The sequence below is a fragment of the Podarcis cretensis genome, assembly GCF_951804945.1.
Source record: "Podarcis cretensis genome assembly, chromosome: 16".
In the NCBI taxonomy this organism is placed as follows: Eukaryota; Metazoa; Chordata; class Lepidosauria; order Squamata; family Lacertidae; genus Podarcis; species Podarcis cretensis.
In genome coordinates this window covers 31,144,613-31,165,678 of record NC_137186.1, presented here as the reverse complement: position 1 = coordinate 31,165,678, position 21,066 = coordinate 31,144,613, and the positions used below count along the sequence as shown (strand labels likewise).

The window sequence follows — 21,066 nt, the reverse complement described above, 5'->3', positions numbered from 1 at the left end:
CTAATCTCTGGGGCTGCGCTTGCGGGGTGAACCCTGCTAATCTTATGTACATGCTTACGTTGGTTGCTGTGTATAAAATGTATAAAATATAGGATTACACCGACAATAAGGTTTTTCACCAGGGTGCTGCTTAAAGCTCAAAAAGGGAGGCATAGCCGCTTTCTGCCAACCTTGCCCCGCAAGAGGTCGAATCAGAACCGGAAGAGAGGATTGTGAAGAACACTTCCGTGTCGACTCTAACAACTCTTTGGTCACAGGAGAGGGCGTGTCCATCCACCATTTTGTTCGTTTTAGAAGAGGGCAAAAAAAACACACACCCCCGAAGGAGGGAGCCGAAGTTTTCCATTAAAGGGGCAAGCAACGCCGTGGTCGCCATGTTTGATTCGGGCAGTGCCTTTCCTTTTAATGTCCTCCTACACTGTGGGCTGATAAATACACCAAAAAGCACCCACAAAACCCCAAACCGATGCACAACGCTGTGATTTTAAAAAAAGAGTTGAAATTAAAAAACGAGACGTTAAAAAGAAGGAGAAACACGAGAGCCTTCCCCGCCCCCCCCTTCATTTGAACTTCACACGGAACAAAACCTTGGGCGGACCGAGCCTTCGAATGGCATTCTGGGAAATGTGGTTTTTGTTGCGGTTGTTGTTCAAGCCCGAACGAACGTGAGGGGCGCGATCCTGTTGAGGTTTTCAACCCACGGAAATGCCGGCTTACCGGGCGTCGAGTGCAAAGGCGGCTTTTGAGTAAAGGTCGCTGATTTCCAGCCCCTGGGAAAGAAGTCCCCACCCGCTACCGCCCTTCGCTCCGTTTCCCTCGGCGCCTCACGAGGCTTCCTGTCGGCCTCGAAAGAGGCAAGTTGGCCGGAGCTCCCCGGCACTTGAGGAGGCCTCTGCGGGAGGCCTGTCAATAGCGAAGGGGACGAGGAGGAGGAGGAGGAGGAGGAGGAGACGCCACCATCATGGTAGGAGGCCTTTGGGGGGTCTTTCTTTGGATGGGGGGGGGACTGATGGTGGTGCTGGGAAATGCAGAGTCATCCTGGCTGTAAGGAATTGCAAAAGGACACACACACACACACATCATCATCATGGAAAAACCATCTTCCGCAGAAACTGCTGCTTGCCTTCTATCACTGTGCCATTGAGAGTGTGCTCATTTATGGCTTATGTGTGGGGTACGGAAGCTGTACTACCCAGGACAGGATGGGGTTGTGCAGAGTTGTGAAGGCAGCAGAGAGCATTGTTGGCTGCCCACTCTCCACCTTAGAGCAGATTTATGCCACAAGGTGCCAGAGGAAGGCACTGGACATAGTAAAAGATCCATCGCATCCTGGTCACTGTCTCTTCGAGCTCCTGCCGTCGGGACGGAGATACAGGACGATGAAGACAAGAACGAGCCCTCTCAAGAACAGCTTCTTCTCCAGAGCGATCTTGGCCCTGAATGGGAAACCTGGACTTTGAAAGTCATCTAATCTCCCTTGCTGTATTATACTGTATTTTTAATTAGCGTTTTTATAGTTGTTCTGATTTTGTGTGGAGTGCCCTACCTGGGTGGATGGAGCAGCCAAGTAATTTTCATTGTCCCCGAGAGGGGGCAATGACAATAAAGATATTATTATTATTATACTATTATTATCATCATTTATTATTTGTATACCGCCTTTGCACAGTTAAAAAACAATGCTCAAGGCGGCTTACAGCAAACAAGATTTACATCATTGCAAAAGTCATAAACAATAAATAAACCACATCAAAAAAAATACACAACAAAATGGGAAGCAGTTTCCACACAAATCAAGATCTAAAGCTAAGTGTACAGCATTCATATCACACTTTAAAATGACATAGGTAAAAAATAACAGCAATTTGAACAAAATCAAAACAAAACTGAGCCCTCACACACATACACACCCCATTGTAGTTCTGTGGTACCTCGAAGAAAAGTTATTAGGATGGGGGACGGGGACGATGACTATTCGCATTTTTCCACTCAAGTAATAATATACAGCCCAGAAAACCTTGCAAATCTTTTAGCAAGGATACTAAGAATAAGATCTGTTGTTTGATTGACTTTCTGACATTGCTCAGTTGTTGTTGTTGTTGTTTGTTTATGATTAAAACAAAAATCAAAAGGAAGCCTATCGGTTCACCTGTCTTATCTGCGGATGAAGGATGATGTGTCATTCGCGTCCACGTGAGCCTCTAGAACGTATTTGGTATAGCTAAGCATTTAGCTCTGTCCTCAATATATTGTACAGTGGTGCCTCGCAAGACGAAAAGAATCCGTTCTGCAAGTCTCTTCGTCTAGCAGTTTTTTCGTCTTGCGAAGCAAGCCCATTAGCGGATTAGCGCTTTTAGCGGATTAGCGGATAAGCGGCTATGCGGCTTAGAAATAGGGGGGGAAGGGGGGGAAAGTCGGAAAAACTCGCAAGACATGTCTTGTGAAGCAAGCCCATAGGGAAATTCGTCTTGCGAAGCACCTCCAAAACGGAAAACCCTTTCATCTAGCGGGTTTCTCGTCTTGCGAGGCATTTGTCTTGCGGGGCACCACTGTATTTTACAGTGGTGCCTCGCAAGACGAAAAGAATCCGTTCTGCGAGTCTCTTCGTCTAGCGGTTTTTTCGTCTTGCGAAGCAAGCCCATTAGTGGATTAGCGCTATTAGCGGCTTAGCGGATAAGCGGCTTAGCGGCTTAGAAAAAGGGGGGGAAGGGGGGGAAAGTCGGAAAAACTCGCAAGACATTTTCGTCTTGCGAAGCAAGCCCATAGGGAAATTTGTCTTGCGAAGCACCTCCAAAACGGAAAACCCTTTCGTCTAGCGGGTTTTTCGTCTTGTGAGGCATTTGTCTTGCGGGGCACCACTGTATTTTATTGCTACGGCCAGTGGCAAATGTAAATAGGGTTTCTATGCACTTATGCCTTGCAAAGTAAAAGTAAAGCGACAACATGGGTGAAAACCACAATGAGCGAAAGCTGAAGTGCACACCTCGGCAGTATATTTAAATGGAACAAGTCATGCCCAACCCACTTAAAGGTTTAGATTTGCAGCAGCACAGTCCCCATTTTACTTTTGTGTGCGTACAGCACCGTAACAGCGCGACGGACAGTAGATTCAAACAGGCAAGATCCAGAGAAGGCTGGAAAAAACAAAAACCCTATTAAAAATTAAATGGCAAAAGAGAGTTTTGACTAAAAATTGCCCCCAGGTCAAGTAGGAATCTTAACCAGTCAGTCGTCAGACTGGTTTCCTGGGTTCAGGGTAAATTATATGCAGATTGCAGTCTTACCACGAGAGCAGCTTTTGTGGGCTGTTGTTTATGTATTTATTCACATTTATACAGCTGCCGCTTATCAGAAATTCTGTGAAATGAAATAATAAAGACAACAACTTTAAAGCATAGTGTACCATTCTTGGCCTGGGAAAGCCCAGATTCAGTCAGCCATGCTCTAAGAACCTCACTGTTGGAGACTACTGCAATGCGTTCTGTGTGGGGCTGCCCTTGAAGATGGTCTGGAGGCTGCCACAGGTACAGGATACTGCTGTCAAGTGGGACAGCGAGATAGAATTGTATGTGGTTGAGCCTTAAAGCACTGTGCTGGCTCCACGTGAGCAACAGAGCTCAATTCAAGGTCTTGGTTCTCGTGTACAAAAGGTTGGAACAACTTGAGGCCCCAGGACTGGGCATATTGCTTTGAGGCGTACTTGTCTCATCAGTGAGTATGTGCTCCATGCTCTGGAAACTTCCAGACTAAATCATTGTAATGTGCTCTATGTGGGACTGCCAGTCATGATGGAGGAGGAGGAGTTTGGATTTGATATCCCGCTTTATCACTACCCGAAGGACTCTCAAAGCGGCTAGCATTCTCCTTTCCCTTCCTCCCCCACAACAACACTCAGTGAGGTGAGTGGGGCTGAGAGACTTCAGAGAAGTGTGACTAGCCCAAGGTCACGCATGTGGAGGAGCGGAGACTCGAACCCAGTTCACCAGATTACGCGTCTACCGCTCTTAACCACTACACCACACTGGCTCTCATGATGGATGTTGTAGTCCAAGAACACCAGGAGACCTAAGGTTGAAGAACACAAAAGTTGACAGTACTAAGCTAGATAGACAAATGGTCTGATTCAGTATGGCAGCATATTATATATAACTTGCCTCTTCTAATGCATTCTCTTGCTTTTCCTCCCCAGTTTTCTTTCAATATGTTCGATCACCCAATTCCCAGAGTGTTCCAGAACCGCTTCTCGACTCAGTACCGCTGTTTCTCAGTGTCCATGCTTGCTGGGCCTAATGACAGATCAGATGTGGAAAAAGGCGGGAAGAGTATGTGCACATTTTTCTTTTTGAATATTCTCTTGAGGGCTAGATGGTTTTGTGTTTTGCAGGGGGTGGTACTTCAAAGAGCGTTAAGCAACACGTGCTGGCTAAGCTCCCCCAAATAGCATAAGAGGAGCCTACTGGATCAGGCCAATGGCCCATCTAGTCCAGCATCCTGTTCTCACAGTGGCCAATCAGATGCCTGTGGAAAGCCCACAAACAGGATCTGAGCACACCAGCAGTCTCCCTTCCTGCGGTTTCCAGAAAATGGGATTCAGGAGCATTATCTGGCTTATGGAAGTCCAAGAGCCACATTCTCTTCTGGACCACCTTCCAGGGCTCGCATGCCAGTTCTGGGTGAGGCCAGAGGCACAAGTGGATGGAACAATGAATGTAACATTTTGCCTTTGTATGGTAGGATAGTTTCTACACACATGCACGTGATGACCCTCTCTGTTATCTTTCCAGATAAGCAAGAGGTATTTTCTGTGGTGAAGGACCCATTCCATCCAGTAAGAGGGGTATGTTTATACCCCGCCCATCTGGCTGGGCCTCCCCAGCCACTCTGGGTGGCTTCCATGGAAACCAAAAATACAGTAAAATATCACACGTTAAAAACTTCCCTGAACAGGGCTGCCTTAAGATGTCTTCTGAATGTCAGGTAGTTGTTTATCGCTTTGACATCTGGTGGGAGGGCGTTCCACAGGGCGGGTGCCACTACCGAGAAGGCCCTCTGCCTGGTTCCCTGTAGCTTTGCTTCTCGCAATGAGGGAACTGTCAGAAGGCCCTCGGCACTGGACCTCAGCGTCCGGGCAGAACGATGGGGGTGGAGACGCTCCTTCAGGTATACTGGACCGAGGCCGTTTGGTAGCCTGGGGAGAGGGCTAAGGGCTCAACCTAAGGGCCAGGTTGAGAGGCCTAGCACTGAGGTGGGGAACCTGTGACTCTCTAGATGTTGATGAACTGCAATTACCAACAACCCCAGCAAGCTCAGCAAAGATGAGGGGAGATTTAGTTCATCAACGTCTGGAGGGCCACAGGTTTCCCACACCTGACCTAGAGGGTCACATTTGGGCCACAGGCCTGGGGTTCTCCATCCCTGTGGTGGCCTCGTGTTGAGTCTCCCTCCCCACTGAAATGTGTAGTATATAGGATACTTACTCTCTTGATTTTCACACCCCCTGCTCTGAATCAGGAGAAGGAAATCTAGGTGTTATGACATAGGACATTGGATAAACTTCTCTTTGTGTTAATGTCTGCAGGCAGGAATTCAATGAAGGAATATATTCTCGTATTAAAGTACACGCCTTGATTTTCCTGTGCTTGTTTTCCATTGCCATGCCATACCTAATCTTACTGTTAATTTCCTTTTTTCGCAGTAATTATGCCACCCTCTGCTTTGGATCAACTCAGTGAGTATCTTCTATTCAGCCTACTTATGAAGATGTAAAGTATATTCTCTCACTGCAAGTGTTTTCAGTGTTTTCCGACCCACCTTTAATCGAGACAGGGGTTTAGAGACCCTCATCTTAATTGTTTTAATCTTGTATTTGTATGACAGCAATGTCATCATCGCGCCCCACTTTGGTTCAGGACACAATCCAGTTGTGGGTCCTGACCTACCAGTTAAATATTAAGGTTGTAGCTGGTTAAATCAGTAAGAAGCCAATAAGCATTTTGCATTGGCAACGTATGTGAAATTGCTGCTACGGTAACGCTACAATTATTTCCTCTTGACATTCCATCCCATAGGATGTGGAAGGGCACAATGATGGTCACCTCTTGTCCCAACTTCTTCTTGCTCCAGAGTCACACAGTGCTCAGACAAAACTATTTTTCTGGGTTTTTTGCCACCACATTACACTGCTACTGAATTAATTGCACTGGCTGTCAATAAGTACTAGCCTTCATTCAAGAGGCTGCTGCTGGTGTTCAAAGCCCTATACAGCTAGGGACCAGGATGCCTAAAAGGTTGTCTCACCCCCTTATATACCCAACTGTTATAGGAATTCTAAGGTCTCACATATATATATAAATTATGTGTTCATAAATCTACAAGGCAAATATAAGTATATAAACCACATCTGAAATAGTAAAGGTAAAGGTAAAGGTACCCCTGCCCGTACGGGCCAGTCTTGACAGACTCTGGGGTTGTGCGCCCATCTCACTTAAGAGGCCAGGGGCCAGCGCTGTCCTGAGACACTTCCGGGTCACGTGGCCAGCATGACATCGCTGCTCTGGCGAGCCAGAGCCGCACACGGAAACGCCGTTTACCTTCCCGCTGGTAAGCGGTCCCTATTTATCTACTTGCACCCGGAGGTGCTTTCGAACTGCTAGGTTGGCAGGCGCTGGGACCGAGCAGCGGGAGCGCACCCCGCCGCAGGGATTCGAACCGCCGACCTTTCGATCGGCAAGTCCTAGGCGCTGGGGCTTTAACCTACAGCGCCACCTGCGTCCCATCTGAAATAGTACAGGAGAGCAATCCTAAAGCCATTTTGACTTTTCCAGTGATTGACCTCAAATATTCTCTGCAGTGAGGAAGGAAATGGAAAAAGCCTCCCCATGGTCTCTTTGCTCACAAATCAAGAGAGGATGTATTTGTGCGTGAATAGGGTGAGCCTGTGACCTGGTTTCAGGAACTAAGTATTTAACATCACAGAAGGAATGGCTAGGCTGCCCTGGTAAAGCAATCAAGTGACCAGTATCCTGCCAGACAGGATTTCTGTTGTAGACCGCCCCACTGTGATGTATTTCTGCTGTAGCCCACCTCTCTGTAGGAGAGGGCCTCCTGCAGATATCCTATTAGGAGGTCAGCTCTGTATGATTTTAGGTATTTAGGTCCCAAGCCAATTAGGGCTTTATATTTTGCTACTAACACCTTGAATTTGCAACGCTTTCAAGGCTGAAGTCACATGGTCCTATCAAGATTCCTCACTTACCATCCTAGCAGCCATATTCTGCACTAACTGAAGCTGTCTTCAAGGGCAGCCCCATGTAGAGTACATTACAGTAGTCCATGCAGAAGGAATAGGAATACTGTGTTTAGTGTTGCAGTGCCTACTCCTTGGAGCTTGGAAACCCTGAATTAGATCAATGGTATTTTCCTATATTCAATCCAGTCCTACACAAGTCAAATCAAATCAAATCCGTTTATTGTGAGGACCGTGCCTGTGCACAAAAATCAACACTAAAATCAGTAGTTAAAAATATTAAAATTCATTACATACTATGCCAACAAAACCTTCTTCCCACAAAGTAGAAAAGGAGGGAAAACGAACAGCGAGTTAAGCAGACGATGAAGGGGTCTTTACATTGTCGTTCATAAATCTTTCCCTGGCTTTCATGGCCTTCATCACAAGTATTTCATGGCCTTCATACACAAGTATTGTTGGACGCAAATCATACTGAGTTCAGTGAGGTTTACTCCCAAGTAAGCAAGTGTAGGCTCACAGTCCAAGATGCTTTATGCGAGCTTCCAAGAAAATTCTATTTGATATAATGCAGTGCTTCTCCCCCCCCACCCCCATTTTTTCTAGGCCGTCTTAATATCACCTATCCTATGTTGTTTAAACTGACAAATAAAAATTCTGACCGGATGACGCACTGTGGCGTGCTTGAGTTTGTGGCCGATGAAGGCATTTGTTACCTTCCACACTGGGTAAGTAGACACCTTGATTCTCTTCTCAATTTAAAACTTCTACAAGGGTTATTTGAAATGAGTTATCCTTTTTTAAAAAAAAAAAAATCATTTCACTATAGCACAGGCTTGTGATGATGTCTCATACAGACTCCGGATAGACTGTACATTCCCATCACGGAGCTACAATTCTCAGAGTAGTTTATACTGTTGGTCCCTCTTCCCAGGGAACTTTGGGAATTACAGTTCTGTGAGAGTGAATAAGGGTCTCCTGACAACTCTCAGCACCTTAACAAACTACAGTGGTACCTCGGGTTAAGTACTTAATTCGTTCCGGAGGTCCGTTCTTAACCTGAAACTGTTCTTAACCTGAAGCACCACTTTAGCTAATGGGGCCTCCAGCTATCGCTGCGCCGCCGGAGTACGATTTCTGTTCTCATCCTGAAGCAAAGTTCTTAACCCGAGGTACTATTTCTGGGTTAGCGGAGTCTGTAACCTGAGGCGTCTGTAACCCGAGGTGCCACTGTACAGGCCACAGGATTCTTTGCGGGAAGCTCTGAGTAGCTCCCAAGACATCATTTGAGCACCTGTCTTTGTTTCCTTTTGACAGATGATGCAGAACCTTCTCTTGGAGGAAGGGGGCCTGGTGCAGGTAGAGAGTGTCAACTTGCAGGTGGCGACGTACTCCAAATTTCAGCCACAGAGCCCTGATTTCCTTGATATCACCAACCCCAAAGCAGTGTATCCTTTTCGTTAAACCTCAGGGGAAGCCACAGAGGGTGGTTTGAGCTGTGGCCCCAGGGAAGGAAGATCATAGAATCATAGAGTTGGAAGAGACCACAAGGGCCATCGAGTCCAACCCCCTGCCAAGCAGGAAACACCATCAGAGCACTCCTGACATATGGTTGTCAAGCCTCTGCTTAAAGACCTCCAAAGAAGGAGACTCCACCACACACCTTGGCAGCAAATTCCACTGTCGAACAGCTCTTACTGTCAGGAAGTTCTTCCTAATGTTTAGGTGGAATCTTTTTTCTTGTAGTTTGGAACCATTGCTCCGTGTCTGCTTCTCTGGAGCAGCAGAAAACAACCTTTCTCCCTCCTCTATGTGACATCCTTTTATATATTTGAACATGGCTATCATATCACCCCTTAACCTCCTCTTCTCCAGGCTAAACATGCCCAGCTCCCTTAGCCGTTCTTCATAAGGCATCGTTTCCAGGCCTTTGACCATTTTGGTTGCCCTCCTCTGGACACGTTCCAGTTTGTCAGTGTCCTTCTTGAACTGTGGTGCCCAGAACTGGACACAATACTCCAGGTGAGGTCTGACCAGAGCAGAATACAGTGGCACTATTACTTCCCTTGATCTAGATGCAATACTCCTATTGATGCAGCCCAGAATTGCATCGTCTTTTTTAGCTGCCGTGTCACACTGTTGGCTCATGTCAAGTTTGTGGTCAACCAAGACTCCTAGATCCTTTTCACATGTACTGCTCTCAAGCCAGGTGTCACCCATCTTGTATTTGTGCCTCTCATTTTTTTTGCCCAAGTGCAATACTTTACATTTCTCCCTATTAAAATTCATCTTGTTTGTTTTGGCCCAGTTCTCTAATCTGTCAAGGTCGTTTTGAAGTGTGATCCTGTCCTCTGGGGTGTTAGCCACCCCTCCCAGTTTGGTGTCATCTGCAAATTTGATCAGGATGCCCTTGAGTCCATCATCCAAGTCGTTGATAAAGATGTTGAATAAGACCGGGCCCAAGACAGAACCCTGTGGCACCCCACTAGTCACTCTTCTCCAGGATGAAGAGGAACCATTGATGAGCACCCTTTGGGTTCGGTCAGTCAGCCAGTTACAAATCCACTGAGTGGTAGCATAGTCAAGACCGCATTTTACCAGCTTCTTTACAAGAATATCATGGGGCACCTTGTCAAATGCCTTGCTGAAATCAAGGTAGGCTACATCCACTGCGTTCCCTTCATCTACCAGGCTTGTAATTCTGTCAAAAAACGAGATCAGGTTAGTCTGACACGACTTATTTTTCAGAAATCCATGCTGACTATTGGTGATCACAGTATTCCTTTCTAGGTGCTCACAAACTGTTTGCTTAATGATCTGCTCCAGAATCTTCCCTGGTATTGATGTCAGACTGACTGGGCGGTAATTATTTGGGTCCTCTCTTTTCCCCTTTTTGAAAATAGGGACAACATTTGCCCTCCTCCAGTCTGCCGGGACTTCGCCTGTTCTCCAGGAATTCTCAAAGATGACTGCCAGTGGTTCTGAGATCGCATCTGCCAGTTCTTTTAATACTCTTGGATGCAGTTCATCTGGCCCTGGAGACTTGAATACATCTAAACTAGCCAAGTATTCTTGTACTATCTCCTTAGTTATTCTGGGCTGTGTTTCCTCTGCTGAATCATTTGCTCCAAATTCTTCAGGTCGGGCATTGTTTTCTTTATCGGAGAAGACTGAGGCAAAGAAGGCATTGAGGAGTTCAGCCCTTTCTGTGTCCCCTGTTTGCATTTCACCATCTTCTCCTCTGAGTGACCCCACTGTTTCTTTGTTCTTCCTTTTGCTACGAACATACCTATAAAAGCCTTTTTTGTTGCTTTTAACCTCTCTAGCAAGCCTGAGTTCATTCTGTGCTTTAGCTTTTCCGACTTTGTGTCTACACGTGCTGGCTATTTGTTTGAATTCCTCTTTGGTGGTTTCCCCCCTTTTATTTTTTGTACACATCCTTTTTTAATCTTAACTCAGTTAAAAGTTCTTTAGATAGCCACCCTGACTTCTTTAGGCACCTTCCATGTTTCCGTCTCATTGGTATTGCCTGAAGTTGTGCTTTTACTATCTCCCTCTTAACAAACTCCCAGCCATCATGAACTCCCTTTCCTTTTAGTATTACTGTCCATGGGATCTCACCCAGCACTTCCCTAAGTTTTATGAAGTCGGCTTTCTTAAAGTCAAGAAATTGAGTCCTAGTATGCTTGGCTGCTCCTTTCCACTGTATAGTAAACTTCAGAAGAGCATGATCACTCGCGCCTAATGATCCTTCCACTTCTACCCCACTAACCAGGTCATCAACATTGGTTAGGACCAGATCTAAAATGGCTGTTCCTCTTGTGGCTTCTCCCACTTTCTGGACAATGAAGTTGTCTGCAAGGCCAGTGAGGAATCTGTTTGACCTTATGCTCTTGGCTGAGTTTGACATCCAGCAAATATCCGGGTAATTGAAGTCCCCCATTACTACTATCTCCCTTCCTTTTGCATGCTTGGCCATCTGTTCCAGGAAGGCATCATCTATGTCCTCCGTTTGGCTTGGGGATCTATAGTAAACTCCCACAATGAGGTCCCTGTTGTTCATCTCTCCCTTAATTTTGACCCAAATGCTCTCACTTTGGCTTTGAGGTTCTAAATCTTGGATCTCTTCACAGGTATACACATCCCTGACATATAACGCCACTCCTCCTCCTTTCTTGTCTGGTCTGTTTCTCTGAAATAGATTGTAACCCTCCATTATTACATTCCAGTCGTGGGACTTATCCCACCAGGTTTCAGTGATGCCTATTATGTCATATTTAGTTTATGTACCAAGAGCTCAAGCTCATCTTGTTTATTACCCATGCTTTGCGCATTAGTGTACAGACATTGAAGTCCATTAATCATCCCCCCGTGTCTCTTATTTAAGGATTTTTTCCTCCCACCACTAGGTCTGCGTGCTGTTTGCTCCATTTGGTCTATGACATTTGGATGATCATGTTCATCAATTGATAGACTCCTACCTTCAGGAGCACTGTCTTCCTCCCCCACATTAGTCAGTTTAAAGCCCTCCTGATGAGGTTTCTGAGATTTTTGGCAAAAACATTCCTCCCAACCGTTGTGAGGTGCAGCCCATCGCTTGCCAGAAGTCTATCTTCAAGAAACTGCAGTCCGTGATCTAAGAATCCAAACCGTTCCTGTTTACACCATTTGCGAAGCCAGCTGTTCACTTCCACTATTTTTCTCTCTCTCCCTGGGCCACGTCGTTCAACTGGGAGGACAGATGAGATGACAATTTGTGCATTTAATTGCTTCAATTTCCTGCCCAGAGCCTCATAGTCTCTTTTGATCTTCTGGAGGCTATTGCTTGCAGTGTCATTGGTTCCCACATGAACCAAGAGGAAGGGGTATTTGTCAGTGGGTTTTATGATTCCTTGTAGTCGTTCAGTTACATCTTGGATCTTAGCCCCGGGGAGACAGCACACTTCCCGAGACATCTTGTCATGCCCACAGATCACTGCTTCTGTTCCCCTCAGTAGGGAATCCCCTATCACCACTACACGCCTCCTCTTAGGTTTGGTCGGGGTTCTTCCGTGATCTGTCCATTCCAAGGTCGCCTGCACATTCCCTGAGGACTGACTTTGCTGCTCGTCTTCATATACCTGATCGACTGTAACGAGGGAGAGATCCTCAAATGGAGTCTGCTCTTCGTCTTCCATTCTAGGGGAGAGGACCTCAAAGCGATTGTGTATTTCTAAACAATCAGAGCGAACCCTGGGCCTCCTACTTCTTTGAGTCACGTTTCTCCATATATCTGGCTCCTGTGTTGGTGAACTAGCCTCCTTCTCAGGGGAGTCCCCTGTCTCCTCCTTGGTGGAGACGGTGTGCTCTGTTGCTTCCAAGAAGAGCTCCAGCTCTCTAATTCTTTGGAGCGTAGCCACGCGTTCCTCCAGTTGCTGGACTTTGTCTTTTAAGAGGGCAATCAACATGCAATTGCTGCAGGTAAAGCTGCCTGCAACCTTTGGCAAGATGGCAAACATTGTGCAGGAACCGCAGGCGACTGCAGCTGTTCTCTCACTCTCCATCTTGAGAACGTGTCGTTGGGGCTGGCTACAGTGGTCCTCCATCATAAGAAGCGTGCAGACAGGACAAGTAACTCCCCCCAAAAAAACCCTAGGTCTCCCCCAACAAACGTTTGAGACTAGCTCCCCTAAATCTAAAGATAGATTAAATTGCGCGTGCCGCTAGGCGCGCGCCGCTGCCCTACAAGCTCTGATAAGCTCCTCCCACAGCTAATCACCTACCTCAACAGAAACCCTGCCCCCTCTGACTTTTGCACAGGGAGAACAGCTAATCAGCCACAAGAAACACACACAGGAGAAAACCCTTTTTGCTCCTTCTTCAGCCGCTGCCCTACAAGCTCTGATAAGCTCCTCCCACAGCTAATCACCTACCTCAACAGAAACCCTGCCCCCTCTGACCTTTGCACAGGGAGAACAGCTAATCAGCCACAAGAAACACACACAGGAGAAAACCCTTTTTGCTCCTTCCTCAGCCGCTGCCCTACAAGCTCTGAATTGCCTTTTTCCAACAAGGATTGCCTTTTTCCAACAAATTGCCTTTGCCTTTTTCCAACAAATTTCCAACAAATTTCCAACAAATTGCCTTTTTCCAACAAGATGAATTGCCTTTTTCCAACAAGGGAGTAAGGAACCTCAGGACCAAATGTGGTTCTCCAGGGCTGTCCATCTGGACCTTGGAGCTCTTATTGGTGTTTGGCAACTTTGACCTGTTGCAGGACCTTAGCCAGACCTTAGCAGAGCATACGCAGAGTTCTTGAAAGCAATCAGCTGCAGGCAGGATGGATGAAGCAGGAACCAGTAACTTGTTTCTTATAGCTGTGTTTCTTGTTTACAGCAGACTTCAAGTTACTATGTACAAGAAAAGAACAGATACACAGATCTTAACGAACTCTCTCTCACTCCAAACAACTCTTAGATTCCACACTGACCAACAACACATTCCAGTCATTTAGGCCATAAATCATTATGCCTGTGTGAGACTTTAGCCAGTGGTAAAGCTGTTTCCAGGCTTCTTATCTCTAGGCAGATAACTCCTCTTTACTCAGTTGTCCTTGGCTGTTGGCCAACTCTTAATTGCTTTGTGTGAAGCTGCACAGAATTGCACATAGTCAAAAAACCCAACAGCTCTGCCCAGCATGCACTTCCTCCCCAGGCCACACCCCTTCCTGTCTCTTCTTTGGCCTGGCTGACCCTGAGGGTCACGTAGTCAACCCCATGCAATGCAGGAATATGCAGGTGACCCATGTGGGGTTTGAACCCAGGCCCTTGGCATTATCAGCACCACGTGCTAACCAGTTCAGCTGGCAGAGCCTCTTGAGTGTACAGAGTTGCATTGTCTTCCCTCTGGCCTTGCCTGCCATTGGCCTGCAGCCCCAGAAGGTTACTTAGGAGGGAAGGTGGCCCCTGGGCTCCAAAAACAGGTGCTATCTGAAAATGAACAAGGGCCAGTTCAGAGACAGCTTCCTCTGATGTAGCCTCATTGACTTCAGTTTGCAGTGGATGCCAGTGACACCGATCTGTGTGTCTCCTTTTCAAAATCTGGTAACATGCCATGAGCTGGTGACTGAGGAGGGAAGAGTTTATCTTATGAGAATAAGATGTAGGAGACAGTCGACAGACCATGTTATTCTAAAGCAGTATTTCTGCACCATGGAAGTTGGGTGTCTATTTATTTTCAAGTATCTTTACCCGGCTTTGCAGTCAGAAAGGCTCCCAGGGTGGCTAACATAAGATCAATAAAGAGTAAGTCCCCCCCCCCCCCCCCGCCAATAGGCATAGCACAAAAGGAAAACAAGTGAGGAGGGAAGATGGAAAAAAACCCACACCAAGCAAACACAGGACTGGTTCATATAATGACCAGCTAGAACAGAAAGCTGCTCAGGGAGAAGAGGAGCCTGAAAGAGCCAGACCCAGTGAAGTGTTCCTGCTTCACCTCTCTTCCTCTGCTCTAGCCCAGTGGAATGGCGGCCTGCCAGGTGACAGTTGAAGGAGAGAGGGAGCCTCAAGGAGATGGGGAGGGTTAAAAGCAGCTGGTGATGTATCTGCAGTTGTGAAATGTAACCTTCTATGCTACCAGCATGGTTTGTTTTTCAATTTAACATCCTGTAAAGATTGGAAAACGCTCTGAGAAATTTTGCTTGCCTGACCACCGGAGATGTTATAGCCATCAATTACAATGAAAAGGTAATACATTGCCATTTAAAGCGGAATAAGCTATACCCGAGGAGCCCTGGAGGGAATGATTACCGTATTTTTTGCTCTATAAGACTCACTTTTCCCCTCCTAAAAAGTAAGGGGAAATGTGTGTGCGTCTTATGGAGTGAATGCAGGCTGCACAGCTATCCCAGAAGCCAGAACAGCAAGAGGGATCGCTGCTTTCGCTGCACAGCAATCCCTCTTGTTGTTCTGGCTTCTGAGATTCAGAATATTTTTTTTTTCTTGTTTTCCTCCTCCAAAAACTAGGTGCGTCTTATAGAGCAAAAAATGTGGTAGGCATCATAATCCAGAAACTTGTGCGTGCATCTATCTGTGCAGTTGCTAATGCATCCAGGGCTGTCTCCTGGGTTTTAAGTGGATTTTTAGGTGACTTCTAGGTATTAGATTGAATTTGAGAGCTGGCATGGGGCAGAGCAGTGTGCGAGTAAAAGAGTTATAAGAATGGTAAGGCAACTTGATAAGAGATTATATTGATGATGAGATCGGCTGTCTTTTTTTAGATCTATGAGCTTCGAGTGATGGAGACGAAACCCGACAAAGCTGTGTCCATCATAGAGTGTGACATGAATGTAAGTGGGAGATGGGCGTCTTCAGTCTCACTGACTGCTTAAAACAGGGGTTGGGAACCTTTTTTAATTCAAGGGCCACATTACTCCAGTGGAAAGCTGTCAGGAGCCTGTCTTCCAGTATAGCCCCCTCCCCCCCCAGCTATTTCCCACAGGTTCACATTCCCATTAAAATATATTTAGTTTTTAGTAGCTCCGTCCATGTTTCACTTTAATTTTTTTATAGGCTTTTAAAAACAGCAACCAAGTTTGTAAGCCCATTATCTCTCCTGGCTGTCCGAAAGTGAAAAAGCATCCGGTGTTTCCAGCAGAATGATTCAAAAACCGTCAATGCACACATTGGACTCCAAGTCCTGCCTTGCAGCTTTTAAAGGCCTCAAAATTCAAAATGCAATTGCAGAGGCAAAATTTAGGATGCAATTGCAAATGCAGATTGCACGGGCTGCTTTTTGCATTTTTTCCCCAAGTAACACAAACCCACCAAATTCCCCTCCTCTGTTTTGATCTTCTTGCAGAGAAAGGAGCTACAATTTTGCACATCATCAAAACCCTTCTCCCTTCCCATTGTACAACTGATGGTCTTAAGGGGGGACCCAGAGGATCCCGTGAAATCTGGCTGCAGGAATAATTGCTTTAATTCTACTTCTGGGGAAGGACTAAATCACTTTGGTAGATTAAGGGAGGAAGCCATTTCTTAGGAATGTTGTTCTTGATTCTTACCCTGATTGTGAATTTGATATTGACTCTATACCCAGCCAGATGGGCGGGGGCATAAATAATAAATAATAAATTATTATTATTATTATTATTATTATTATTATTTATACAGGTGGATTTTGATGCACCCTTGGGTTACAAAGAACCAGAAAGACAGACACACCACGAGGAGTCCACAGTAAGTGGCCTTGTATATTCTTCTCTCTTTTTACTTGCTTTTTCCTCCCCCCCCCCAAAAAAAAAACCCACTCAGAAGAAGCGGTGAATGCGACAAATAAATTGATAAAGCTGGTTGTCAAGTTGATTTACTCCTTGCTTTTCATTTTCTTGATTGTGTTGGTCGACAGAGCGGTCCTTTTGTTGGAAGATTCAGGATTTCTTAACAAAGTGCATGATTAAACTGTGGAACTCACTCCTACAAGAGACAGTGGTAGGCACCAATTTGGATAGTTTTTAGAAAAGGATTAGACCAGTTCACTGTGGATATATTCCACCTCCACGGTTTCTGAGCATCAGAATTGAGCGGAAGGAATGCTGTGGAGCCATTGTAAATCAAGTCAACTTGTTTCCCCGCTTGCTTTCCAGGATGTGGAGGCAGACCATAGCGGCTATGTGGGTGACCTGGGATTCCGTGTAAGTCTCTTTGATTAATTAAACTATATTTATTAGCTGCTTTTTAAGAAATAACAAGAACAACAGTTTTATTTATACCCCGCCCATCTGACTGGGTTTCCCCAGCTACTCTGGGCGGCTTCGAGCACGTACAAAAACATTTTAAAAAAGAACTCAAAGCTACTCACAAACACAGAGATTAAAAATAGGGATATCAAACATCCCACAAAGGGGGACTCAACACCCTCTGCATCACCCCATATGAAGGAAGCTGCTTAGATATTCCAGTGAACCCACTGAAATGTTTCACTTATGATAAGACTTGCAGCATGTTGAGAATCCAAATTCAGAATATACTGTACTTTTCCGTGTGTAACACTCCCCCATGTATATGATGCCCCCTATTTTGGGGGACTAAAAATTAAGAAAATGGGGGGAGATTGCACAGAGTTGCTGTGATGGTTTGTGTATGCTCTTCGCAATAAGCACCCTCTGCTCACTCAGAGAGGTATTTACAGTTCTTTATTTTACATATGTACAAGCAGCACAGTACAACGTATGCATCCGAATCGTCCAGTTCAGATTCGGGGAGTGGTTTTCTCCTGCTTCTCCTCCAGCAGAAGAGGCGGGGTAGCTTCATGGGACGTCTCTGATCCCTGCGCTTTAACGCTTTCCTTTCCTGTGCTGAAGGTACAGGCATAGGCTCTCTGACTGTCCCTGAGCTCCCTGTGCGGTGCTGGGGCTCTACTTCAGCATCGGAGAGCCTTGCCACCTCATGGCTCTCCCCCTCTTCCCCTTCCGTCATGTCCTGACCGTTTCCTTCTGACTGTTCCTGCTCTGACTCTTCTCCTCCCCCCGACTCAAAAGGCATTCCTTGGCAGTCCTGTGACAGTTGTTCAGCTTTGGCGGGGGGGGGGGTGTTGCCGAAAATCACTCACCCACCTAGGCAACACTAACACACCTAATGTCTGTCCCCTTGCCGGAAGAAGCAGCCTATTGCCCAACCAATTGCCACAGCAACACCCAATCAACACCACCCCAATCCTACGTCACCCCTAATCCCTACCCAAGTATAAGATGACCCCCGATTTTAAACATAATACTTCAGTAAAAAAAAAACTAGTCTTCTACACGGAAAAGTACGGTAGATATAATTCCTTTCCAAACTGTAGAACAGTTGCAGTCTAATAGGCAGCCTTTCGAAGACAATCCTTAGTAGAGTTGTTGTTGTTGTTTTTCTGCTTAGTTTCCTTGGGTGATTGCCTCTGGGGATTTCTTGGATAAATTGGATCAGGACTGTTCAGGTGGATATAGGCGTCATCCTACGCGGGCCATGACTTGAGATGCTCCATTTTACAAGGATGATGATTTCACGATGATGACTCTACCTTTCTTATCCCTGCAGGCCTTTTCAGGATCTGGGAACAGGCTGGACGGGAAAAAGAAAGGCGTCGAGCCAAATCCTTCTCCAATTAAACCAGAAGACATTAGAAGGTTGGTTTGCCTTGATGCAATTCTGTGTGTCCGCCAAGTAAAATGACTTGGGCCGTTTCCATCTCTGTCTGCAGCATTGCCATGGCTTCAGTATTTGTGGGAGTTGGATATTCTCGCTTGGAGTGTCGTAACATGGCTTGGAAAGGAAGAAAAGAAACAGCAGCTATGTCGGAAGCAGGAAATCTCAGGTCCAGGAGGCAAATGTGGCCCCCAAGCGCCTCTATCCGGCCCTTAGAACTCTTCCCCAGGCCACACCCCATTATGGGTCCCTGCTTCACCTCCTGAGCATTTTTGCCTGGTTAGAAGTGTGCATTCATCCCTTTTGCTTGTCTGTATGGAGGACAGAGAAGAGTGTGTAGAAGCAGGTCTTTAGTGGTTAGCCAAAGAATGAGCAACTAGCTCAAGGTCACCCTGTTTGAACCCAGGTCCTCTCTGATCACTGTCCAGCAGGCTAAAGAAGCTCCACGTCACAACACTTCTCACTGTGGATAATATGGTGACTTTACCTTCCCCAAACCTGGTGCCCTCCAGATATTGTGGACTAAAACTTTCATTCATCCCTCACCCTCGGCTGTGCTGGTTTGGGAGTGATGAGATGCGCAGTCCAAAACATCTGCAAGGCACCAAACAGGGAAAGGCTGGCTCATTTGTTTACAGCAGCAAGTCTCGCACAAGCTAGGATAATGCGTTTCGACAACTCCAGCTGAGATCAACCTGCGACTTAAAGAAGCCTTGTGAAGCCACGTGTTTAAAATTGCTCATCCACCAGGAACCAGTGAGGGGGATAATTACTCTTTCAGTAGAAGCCAAGCAAAAGGAGACAGCTGGATCTTGCTTCCGAAACGCACTATCTATATCTCTCTGTCTATGTATATACAGTCAAACCCTGGCTCTCAAATGGCTCCATTTTCGAACGATTCGGCTCCCGAGCACTGAAAATCTGGAAGTAAAAGCTCCAGTTTTCAAACGTTTTTCAGAAGCTGAACATCCAATGCGGCTTCCACTGAGTGTAGGAAGCTGTTGCAACCAATTGGAAGCTGTGATTCAGTTGTCAAACATTTCAGAAGCCGAATGGCTGGCCATGCCTACCTTTAGGAGACCCCATCCTCTTCCCGGCCTCCAGCTTTTCCATTCTCCTTCACCCGCCCAACCATTAGTCAACATTCTGAGCATGCTTAGTCTTCATTGAATTGTTTTTGGGTCCTCTCATCACCCCAGCTTAAAAAATATTAAACCCAAATAAAAAAAAACATGCCAAGTTTTTCCTTCTTTCTAAGCAGGAGCAAACCCTTAACTTCATGCTTTCTTCTCAATTTGATTTGGATGTTAATCTTTTTCTGTAAATTGTGAGCTGGCTCCATAAGGCAGAAGGGAAACGAATATATGAAGCACATGTACCTCATTTGTCTCTTCTGCAGAGGAATTCCCAACTATGACTTCAAAATTGGCAAGATCACATTCATCAGAAATTCTCGGCCGCTGGTCAAGAAAGTAGAAGAAGTGAGTAAAACTGTAGCTTTTTCACTTGGGGTTGTCTCCAGTGAAGGGACACGGGTGGCGCTGTAGGTTAAACCACTCTGCCGCTTGGGCTTCCCAATCAAAAGGTCGGTGATTCAAATTCCTGCAATGGGGTGAGCTCCCGTTGTTCGGTCCAGCTCCTACCAACCTAGCAGTTCGAAAGCATGCAGTGCAAGTAGATAAATAGGTACCGCTCCAGCGGGAAGGTAAACAGCATTTCTGTGCACTGCTGTGGTTTCGCCAGAAGCAGCTTAGTCATGCTGGCCACATGACCCAGAAAAACTGTCTGCAGAAGCGGACAAACGCCGGCTCCCTTGGCCTGTAAAGCAAGATGAGTGCCGCAACCCCAGAGTTGTTCGCGACTGGACTTAATTGTCAGGGGTCCCTTTACCTTTGCCTTTTCTGTCCCCAGTGAAGTATCCCGTTTGCAGAAGGCCTTCCACCTTTGTAGTGGAATGTTTTCTCTCCTGCCCTGCTCTGCCCCACTCAGCCCTGTTCATGCAGTGCTGGTTAAGACCAGCACCTAAAAACAACAACCACCCAAAGAATCTGACAAGAGAGCTCAGGAAGAGATATTGGTCAGTCACAATAAATCTGTTATTTGCACTTCACCCAAGACAGACCCTAAAACTTGTTTACCTCGTGTATTTTGGCATTTCTAAGCATTTTCAATAAATAAGTGAATAAGCAGAAGTCAGCTCAGCTGAAATCACAGGATCAATGCAAAACTGGAACTACTCATGGTGCCTGAACAGGTCACTGCCTGAAAAGCCGAGGTTTTCACTTCTTGCGTGTGTAATAATGAATAATAATGTGAGTTTATAAAGTAATGTTTCCCATTACCCACCCCTCTGTTTTCAGGATGACTCTGGAAGCCGCTTCATTGCCTTTTCTGGAGAAGGCCAGTCACTCCGCAAGAAAGGAAGAAAACCGTAACTCCCGGAACCAGGAGTTGGTCAGGAAGAATAAAATAACACTGCAGCGTTTCTGACTTATTTTAGCTTTTCTTTTGTAAAAGGACGTTGTATTGGGGGGGTGGCGGCACTCTTGTTCATAAGCAACATAAGGACATTCTAATCTGGTTCTGCACTTTCAAGTGAAGTGTGGTTCAGTGGGTTTTACTTAGTAGAAGATTGTAAGTTGCATGTTGATGAAG

General features: G+C 46.1%; 1 protein-coding gene across 1 annotated transcript; it reads left to right on the top strand.

Moving 5' to 3' along the window:
- The first annotated feature begins 628 nt into the window (after positions 1–628).
- Positions 629–20,896, top strand: UFD1 (ubiquitin recognition factor in ER associated degradation 1). The gene is made up of 12 exons (XM_079957109.1): positions 629–964; positions 4,190–4,322; positions 5,696–5,728; positions 7,853–7,974; positions 8,564–8,694; positions 14,898–14,970; positions 15,504–15,572; positions 16,399–16,464; positions 16,872–16,919; positions 18,304–18,392; positions 19,811–19,892; positions 20,772–20,896. Exons 1-12 carry the CDS (start codon positions 962–964, stop codon positions 20,844–20,846), a joined length of 924 nt encoding a protein of 307 aa, XP_079813235.1. The 5' UTR covers positions 629–961; the 3' UTR covers positions 20,847–20,896.
- Positions 20,897–21,066: the final 170 nt, after the last annotated feature.

Coding starts and splice junctions, on each gene's coding strand:
- UFD1 (XM_079957109.1), top strand. Junction 8,695..14,897: donor ATCACCAACCCCAAAGCAGT/GTATCCTTTTCG, acceptor CATCCTGTAAAG/ATTGGAAAACGCTCTGAGAA. Junction 19,893..20,771: donor TGGTCAAGAAAGTAGAAGAA/GTGAGTAAAACT, acceptor CTCTGTTTTCAG/GATGACTCTGGAAGCCGCTT.